Raw genomic sequence first — 9,088 nt, forward strand, 5'->3', positions numbered from 1 at the left:
TACTGGCTAGCTACAAGTGTTGAGAGTTGGACCGTTTTTGTGCCCAAAGATTACTTTTAAAGCTGTTCTTGACATTGGGGGCGTCATGTCCCCCCCATCCCGTGAGGCAATTTCGCCTGTGATAAATAGCATAACTTTATAACAATGTCTGAAGATAACAGAAAATAACTGTTTATGTGCAAATCAGTGTTGTGTTAGTGGTGCCATTCCATAAGGCTTTGTCTGAAGAGATTTGACAATATTATTAGGCTATACAAGGATATTTTCATTTGCCATAATGAGCCACACTTATATCAAAGTTATATAAAATGTATGCCGGACAATGGAAACTGTAACACGATAGGCGCCATTTTGGTTCAGTAAACAATTCTACCGGCGGATGTTCTCTCCCAGAAGAGCGCCCTACTGCATGCAGTTTCCTTTATCTTTCACAGTCATTTAGCGCCTTGTAAAATTGAGCAATGACAGCGTCTTTGGTCGTGCAGAGGTTAGCAGGAGTGTCCGGGGCGCTTGCTGTCACGGCTGGGGCATACGGAGCTCACGGTAGGATTTCACGTCTTCGTAATTGTGCTGGGCATAACAACTCGATTAAATGATTGTGTAACGTTAGTGAACTTTAAAAGTTAGGCATGTTGTTGTGTATGCGCTGCAGGACAGGCTTATGTCACTCATTGAGCCATGTCACTAGAGCTAAATAATAATGTAATTAGCTATATGTAGCCTACAGTGTGCTTTCCGGCTACAGTTTTCCAGCTACTGTAAATGATGCACATTAACCGAATGAAAAGGTGTATATTGCAGGCTCCTGATGGCTAAACGTAAAGTTACACAAATCGGCTTCACTGTTCTTGATGTCACATGACATGACCACCTGTTTTATGTGGTGCTGCTATTACTGTAGCTGTCCTGGCCCTTTACAATATCTCCTATTTGTTTATTCAGGTTTCAAAAACAAAGATCCAGGCGATTATTCGATCGTGGTAAGTGTTGTTTCATATGCTATTTAAGCAATAAGGCACAAGGGGGTGTAATATATGGCCAATGTACCACGGCTAGGGCTGTTCTCTTGCACAACGCAACGCGGCCGTGGTAAATTGGCCATATCACACCCCCTCGTGCGTTAATGCTTAAAAAGCATTTGCTATTATAAACTGTTTACCAATGTAATTAGAGCAGTAAAAATACATCTTTTTTCATACAGTTGAAGTCAGAAGTTAACCTTAGGACACCTTAGCCAAATACATTTTAAACTCTGTTTTTCACTATTACTGACATTTAATCCTAGTAAAAATTCCCTGTTTTAGGTCAGTAATTATCACCACTTTATTTTAAGAATGTGAAATGCCAGAATAATAGTAGTGATTTTATTTCAACTTTAATTTCTTTCATCACTTTCTCTGTGGGTCAGAAGTTTACATACACCCAATTAGTATTTGCTAGCATTGCCTTTAAATTTGTTAACTTGGGTCAAACGTTTTGGGCAGCCTTCCACAAGCTTCCCTCAAGAAGTTGGGTGAATGTTGGCTCATTCCTCCTGACAGAGCTGGTGTAACTGAGTCAGGTTTGTAGGCCTCCTTGCTCGCACACACATTTTCAGTTCTGCCCACAAATTTTCTACAGGATTGAGGTCAGGCCTTTATGATGGCCACTCCAATACCTTGACTTTGTTGTCCTTAAGCCATTTTCCCACAACTTTGGAAGTATGCTTGGGGTCATTGTCCATTTGGAAGACCCATTTGCGACCAAGCTTAACTTCCTGACAGATGTCTTGAGATGTTGCTTCAATATATCCACATAATTGTCCACCCTCATGATGCCATCTATTTTGTGAAGTGCCAAGGTATTGGAGTGGCCACCACAATGCCTTGACCTCAATCCTATAGAAAATGTGTTGGTAGAAGTGAAAAAGTGTGTGTGATCAAGGAGGCCTACAAACCTGACTCAATTACACCAGCCCTGTCCGGCGGAATGGGCCAAAATACACCCAACTTCTTGTGGAAGGCTGCCCAAAATGTTTGACCCAAGTTAACAAATTTAAAGGCAATGCTACCAAATACTAATTGAGTGTATGTAAACTTCTGACCTAAGACAGGGAATTTGTAATAGGATTAAATGTCAGGAATTGTGAAACTGAGTTTAAATGTATTTGGCTAAGGTGTATGTAAACTTCCGACTTTACACACACACGCGCACACACACACACACACACACACACACACACACACGGTACTTGTCAAAACTTTGGACTCATTCAAGGGTTTTTCCTTTATTCTTACTTTTTTCTACATTGTAAAATAATAGTGAAGACATCAAAACTATGAAATAACAAATTTTGAATAATGTAGCAACCAAAAAAAGTGTTAAACAAGTATATTTTAAATTCTTCAAAGTAGTCACCCTTTGCCTTGATGAAAGCTTTGCACTCTCTTGGCATTCTCCCAACCAGCTTCATGAGGTAGCCACCTGGAATGCATTTAAATTAACAGGTGTGTCTTGCTAAGTTAATTTGTGGAATTTCTTTCCTTCTTAAATGCGCTTGAGCCAATGTGTTGTGACATGGTAGGGGTGGTATACAGAATATAGCCCTAAGTCCATATTATGGCAAGAACAGCTCAAATAAGCCATGAAGGTCAGTCAATCTGGAAAATTAAGAACTTTGAAAGTTTCTTCAAGTGCAATTGCAAAAACCATCAAGTGCTATGATGAAACTGGTTCTCATGAGGACCACCACAGGAAAGGAAGACCCAGAGTAGAGGTTGACCGATTATGATTTTTCAACGCCGATACCGATTTATTGGGGGTCCAAAAAAGCCGATACCGATTAAAATAATAATAATAATAATTTAAAAAAATATATATTATTTGTAATAATGACAATTACAACAATACTGAATGAACACATATTTTAACTTAATATAATGCATCAATAAAATTAATTTAGCCTCAAATAAATGAAACATGTTCAATTTGTTTTAAATAATGCAAAATCAAAGTGTTGAAGAAAGTAAAAGTGCAATATGTGCCATGTAAAAAAGCTAACATTTAAGTTCCTTGCTCAGAACATGAGAACATATGAAAGCTGGTGGTTCCTTTTAACATGAGTCTTCAATATTCCCAGGTAAGAAGTTTTAGGTTGTAGTTATTATAGGGCTTTCTCTCTATACCATTTGTATTTCATTTACCTTTGACTATTGGATGTTCTTATAGGCACTTTAGTATTGCCAGTGTAACAGTATAGCTTCCATCCCTCTCCTCGCTCCTACCTGGCCTCGAACCAGGAACACATCGACAACAGCCACCCTTGAAGCAGCGTTACCCATGCAGAGCAAGGGGAACAACCACTCCAAGTCTCAGAGCGAGTGACATTTGAAACGCTATTACCGCGCACCCCGCTAACTAGCTAGCCATTTCACATCGGTTACACCAGCCTAATCTCGGGAGTTGATAGACTTGAAGTCATAAACAGCGCAACTCTTGAAGCACAGTGAAGAGCTGCTGGCAAAACACACAAAAGTGCTGTTTGAATGAATGCTTACGAGCCTGCTGCTGCCTACCATCACTCAGTCAGACTGCTCTATCACATCATAGACTTAGTTATAGAAATACGAGCCTTCGGTCATAAATATGGTCAAATCCGGAAACTATCATCTTGAAAACAAGACGTTTATTCTTTCAGTGAAATATGGAACCGTTCCGTATTTTATCTAACGGGTGGCATCCCTAAGTCTAAATATTCCTGTTACATTGCACAACCTTCAATGTTATGTCATAATTACGTACAATTCTGGCAAATTAGGCTGCATACACACTGACTCTGCTTGCAATGAACGTAAGAGAAGTGACACAATTTCACCTGGTTAATATTGCCTGCTAACCTGGATTTCTTTTAACAAAATATACAGGTTTAAAAATATATACTTCTGTGTATTGATTTTAAGAAAGGCATTGATGTTTATGGTTAGGTACACATTGGAGCAACGATACGCACCGCATCAATTATATGCAACGCAGGACACGCTAGATAAACTAGTAATATCATCAACCATGTGTAGTTAACTAGTGACTATGATTGGTTTTTTAGAAGATATGTTTAATGCTAGCTAGCAACTTACCTTGGCTTACTGCATTCGCGTTACAGGCAGTGTCCTCGTGGAGTGCAATGTAATCAGGTGGTTAGAGCGTTGGACTAGTTAACTGTAAGGTTGCAAGATTGAATCCCCGAGCTGACAAGGTGAAAATCTGTCTTTCTGCCCCTGAACAAGGCAGTTAACCCACTGTTCCTAGGCCGCCATTGAAAATAAGAATGTGTTCTTAACTGACTTGCCTAGTTAAATAAAGATTAAATAAAGGTGTAAAAAAATAAATAATTTAAATTGGCCAAACCGGTGTCCAAATATACAGATTTTCTATTGTTATGAAAACTTGAAATCGGCCCTAATCAATCGGCCATTCCAATTAATCGGTCAACCTCTAACCCAGAGTTACCTACCTCTGCTGCAGAGGATAAGTTCATTAGAGTTACTAGCCTCAGAAATTGCAGCCCAAATAGATGCTTCGGAGTTCAAATAACAGACACATCTCAACATCAACTGTTCAGAGGAGACTGTGTGAATCAGGCCTTCATGGTCAAATAAACCACTACTATAGGACACCATACATGAGAAATGGACATTAGACCAGTGGAAATCTGTCCTTTGGTCTGATGACTCCAAATTTGAGGTTTTTGGTGTCTTTGTGAGATGCAGAGTAGGTGAATTGATGATCTCTGCATGTGTGGTTCCCACTGAAGTATGGAGGTGTGGGGGTGTTTTGCTGGTGGTACTGTCAGTTATTTATTTAGAATTCAAGGCACACTTAACCAGCATGGCTACCACAGTATTCTGCAGAGATACGTCATCCCTTCCAGTTTGGGCTTAGTGGGACTATCATCTGTTTTCAACAGGACAATGACCCAACACACCACCAGGCTGTGTAATGGCTATTTGACCAAGAATGAGAGTGATGGAGTACTGCATCAGATGACCTGGCCTCCGCAATCACCCGACCTCAACCCAATTGAGATGGTTTGGGATGAGTTCGACCGAAGAGTGAAGGTACAGCAGCCAACAAGTGCTCATCAAATGTGGGAACTCCTTCAAGACTGTTGGAAAATCATTCCAGGTGAAGCTGGTTGAGAGAATGCCAAGAGTGCGTAAAGCTGTCATCAAAGCAAAAGGTGGCTACTTCAAAGAACATAAATCAAAAAATATATATTTTGTTACTACATGATTCCGTATGTGTTATTTCATAGTTTCGATGTCTTCGCTATTATTCTAAAATGTAGAAAATAGTACAAATAAAGAAACATTTGAATGAGTCGGTGTGTCCAAACTTGACACACACACACAGGGAAGTTTGGGTACTTGAGGCTGATTGGCTAGAACAGCATTCCAGCTGTGTTTGTCAGATGATATACCACAAGTATGATGCAAAAAGTTTCTAAAAGCAATAAGGCAGCTCAGGGGTTTGTGCAATAAGGCCAATATACCACACTCCTTCTAGGCTTATTGCTTTAAAATAACCAATATGAATATATTGCAAAGTTATACCACCCTGTCAACTTATTTGTCAGACAGTTCTGGTCTCTAATGTATCTACCTCTTCTCAGCTGTATGAGACGGCCAACAAGTACCACTTCTACCACAGCATAGCTCTGCTGGGGGCCTCTCGCTGTAGGAAACCTGCTGTGGTATGTACTGTATACCTCACTCCAATTATAAATACAGAATTAACTATTGAACACTGGTGTTGTAATAGAACATACGGTGTCTTCAGAAACTTCCTACCCCTTTAGACTTATTCCACATGTTGTTGTTAGTCTGAAATCAAAATGGATGAACCATCTACACACAATACCCAATAACGACAAAGTGGAAACATGTTTGTTGAAATTAAGTCCAGAAATATTGACATAAGTATTCTCACACGTTGGAATCACTTTTGATTACTTGTTACTTTACTTTACTTTACTTACTTTAATTACTTGTGATTACAGCTGAGTCTTTCTGGATATGTCCAAGTCCTTTTCACACCTGGATTGTACAATATTTGCACATTTATTCTTTAAATTCTTCAAGCTCTGTCAAGTTGGTTATTGATCGTTAGACATCCATTTAAGTCAAATCGATAACTAGGCCACTCAAGGAACATTCAATGTTGTCTTGGCAAGTAACTCGTGTATGTTTGGCCTTGTGTTTTAGGTTGTCTTGCTGTGTGTGTCTGTAAGGAATGCAGAATGAACCAGGTTTTCCTCTAGGGTTTTGCTTGTGCTTAGCTATATTCCATTTTGATTTTTATCCTAAAAAAAACTCCTTGCTGATGACGATCATACCCATAACATGATGTAGCCACCACCATGTGTGAAAATATGAAGTGGTACTCAGTAATGTGTTGGATTTGCCCCAAACATAACACTTTGTATTCAGGATATAAAGTGAATTTCTTTGCCACATTTTTTGCAGTTTTACTTTTGTGCCTTTTTGCAAACAGGATACTTGTTTTGGAATATTTTTTATTCTGTACTCTGTAAAGACTTCCTTTTCGTTCTGTCAGTTAGGTTAATATTGTAGATTAACTACAATGTCGATCCATCCTTAGTTTTTCCTTTGACAGCCATTGAACTCTGTTTTAAAGTCACCATTGGCCTCATGGTGAAATCCCTGATTCGTTTCCTTCCTCTCTGGCAACTGAGTTAGGAAGGACGTCTGTATCTTTGTAGTGACTGGGTGTATTGATACACCATCCAAAGTTATTTTCACCCGTCTACCAATAGGTGCCCATCTTTGCGAGGCATTGGAAAACCTCTTTGGTTGAATCTGTTTGAAATTCACTGCTCGACTGAGGGACAGATAATTGTATGTGTGGGGTACAGAGATGAGGGAGTCGTTCAAAAAAATCATGTTAAACACTTCTTGCACACAGTGAGTCCATGCATCTGAACTTATTCAGGCTTGCCAGAACAAAGGGGTTGAATACGTATTGACTCAAGACATTTCAGCTTTTCATTTTTAATTAGTAAAAACAATTTCACATTGACATTATGGGGTATTGTGTGTAGTCCAGTGACACAACATATACATTTTGTAACAACAAAGTGGAAAAAGTCTAGGGATGTGAATACTTTCTGAAGGCACAATAATTATGTATCTCTGTGGTTTATTATAATCGTCCGCCCGCATGTATTCTCCATTTTTGTTTGCATTAGTGCTTTGATGTCCAAGTACATGTATTTTCAGATACTGTATGCCACATTCTGAGAAGGCTGTGTGTACGTCTTAAATGGTCAGCACACAGTCACTTTCCCCTCTTCTCTCTGCAGGCGGGCGCCCTCCTGCTAGTGGGCATGGGGGCGTTCTGTGGCTCCCTGTATCACCAGGCCCTGACGGAGAACCCTGTCCTGAGGAAACTGGCTCCTTACGGGGGCATGTTCCTGATCGCTGGCTGGCTGGCCATAGCCATCTGAACTCTGTCATTTTAACCACTGACCCCCTACTTGGACCCTACTGGTGGTGAATGACCTTTCTCTACAGGACACAAACTGACTTATGTTCAGAGAAGAAGGGGCGGTGGTAAAATGTCACTTATCTATACCCTGCTGTTCTGTCATGGGTGTAAAAAGATAAGGTTGTGAGGGATCACTTTTGAACATGTTCTGTCATCACAGGCTGCGACGTACTCGTGACTTAAATGTCTCTGTTTCTGTGTGTGGGTGTTAACGCACCCACGTTTCAGTTTGAATGGATCCGAAAGACTAATGTAAATTCATCCTTAATCATAAATAAACCTTTTGAAAAGAGTTGATCACTTCTCTGTAACCCCTTATTTGTTCCTACTGAGGAAGCCTTCTGATAGTGAATGTCTCTGGCCCATCAGCGTTTAATCTTCTAAGTACCGGTGTACAGAGAACACGGAGTTCATTAACCACTGGCCTCACTTTAGCCGGGGCTACGTTCCTTCAAACCTATCTGTATTCAAATTGGAAGTGAAATTCATTGAAGCGCTAATTCCTTCCTTCATTCCATCCTCCCGTTTCCTGATTGTAGGCTGTGTGTGTGTGAAGGCCGTCTGTGCGAGGATCTTTTGAAAATTGCTTTATAAATCTCCAGGTCAATTTGCAGGGGGTGGCTCGACGCTCATAAGCCAGCCGACTGACTCGGGAGTCCATTGAAAGTAGAAATCCTATTGACTAAAGCACATCCCAGTGAACTTTGATCACGACTCATAAAATGCTCATTAGAAGGCCGTTTGGTGGGCTTTGGGGAAAACGGGGTCAGGCTATCAAACTGTGATTGTTATCTCTGGAATGGAAACACTGGTTACACAAGTTAGTTAATTTGGGCTCCTGAGACAAGGAGAGGAAGCAGGACAATGTATGGACTGTTTGTGTGGGAGGGCTGCTGGAGGCTCATGTATGCGCATTTGAAGTTGATAATGTGAGATGGTGCCACGGACAAAGGGGAGAGATCTGCACCATCATAATGTGTTCAGAATCCATTCACACTCACCCAGCCACATCACATTGTGCCTGTTTCCCTCCACCTCCTGGTTGCTGACATTTTGGGCGTGCAGCGTTGGGACTACACACACTCCCAAACAGTCACTCATTACTGAAGCAGCACAGTATCCCCTCGTTAGAATTGACAACCCTGATCACAACGTTCTGCTCCAATACGCTGTGTTAGAACTCCCTTTTTTTGGTCTCTCTTTCTCCCTCTCTCTCAGGCTGTGTCCCTCGCTCTTGGGCTCAGTCTCTCTCTCTCTCAGGGCCTGTGCTTCACACTTTCTCTTTTGGTCTCTGTTCACTATCCCAGTTTTTGTTTTTGCAGGCCAAAGAAATCACTGCCCTATGAGGATTCACCAGGTGAGTTTATTGCCTCAGCAATAAACTCTGCCATTCATTCTGTGTCCTCACTCTGCTTTTATTATCCTAAAGTTGTGAGGCTGGGCACAGACTGTAAAGCAGGTTGCAATGCAATTAGCCCTTTGGCTAAGGGGTTAGGAATGGTGTTCTAGCTACAACTGGACCTCTCTCTGGTGTAGTGGGCGGGAG

At 40.8% G+C, this 9,088-nt stretch overlaps 1 protein-coding gene across 1 annotated transcript; it reads left to right on the top strand.

Annotated features, from left to right (window-relative positions):
* Positions 1–391: 391 nt before the first annotated feature.
* On the top strand, positions 392–7,837 carry LOC135510526 (transmembrane protein 256-like). The gene is made up of 4 exons (XM_064931532.1): positions 392–543; positions 943–980; positions 5,648–5,728; positions 7,358–7,837. The coding sequence occupies exons 1-4, from the start codon at positions 462–464 to the stop codon at positions 7,499–7,501; spliced, it is 345 nt and encodes a 114-aa protein (XP_064787604.1). The 5' UTR covers positions 392–461; the 3' UTR covers positions 7,502–7,837.
* The last annotated feature ends 1,251 nt before the right edge of the window (positions 7,838–9,088 follow it).

Source organism: Oncorhynchus masou, chromosome 23 (assembly GCF_036934945.1).
Source record: "Oncorhynchus masou masou isolate Uvic2021 chromosome 23, UVic_Omas_1.1, whole genome shotgun sequence".
Taxonomy (NCBI): Eukaryota; Metazoa; Chordata; class Actinopteri; order Salmoniformes; family Salmonidae; genus Oncorhynchus; species Oncorhynchus masou.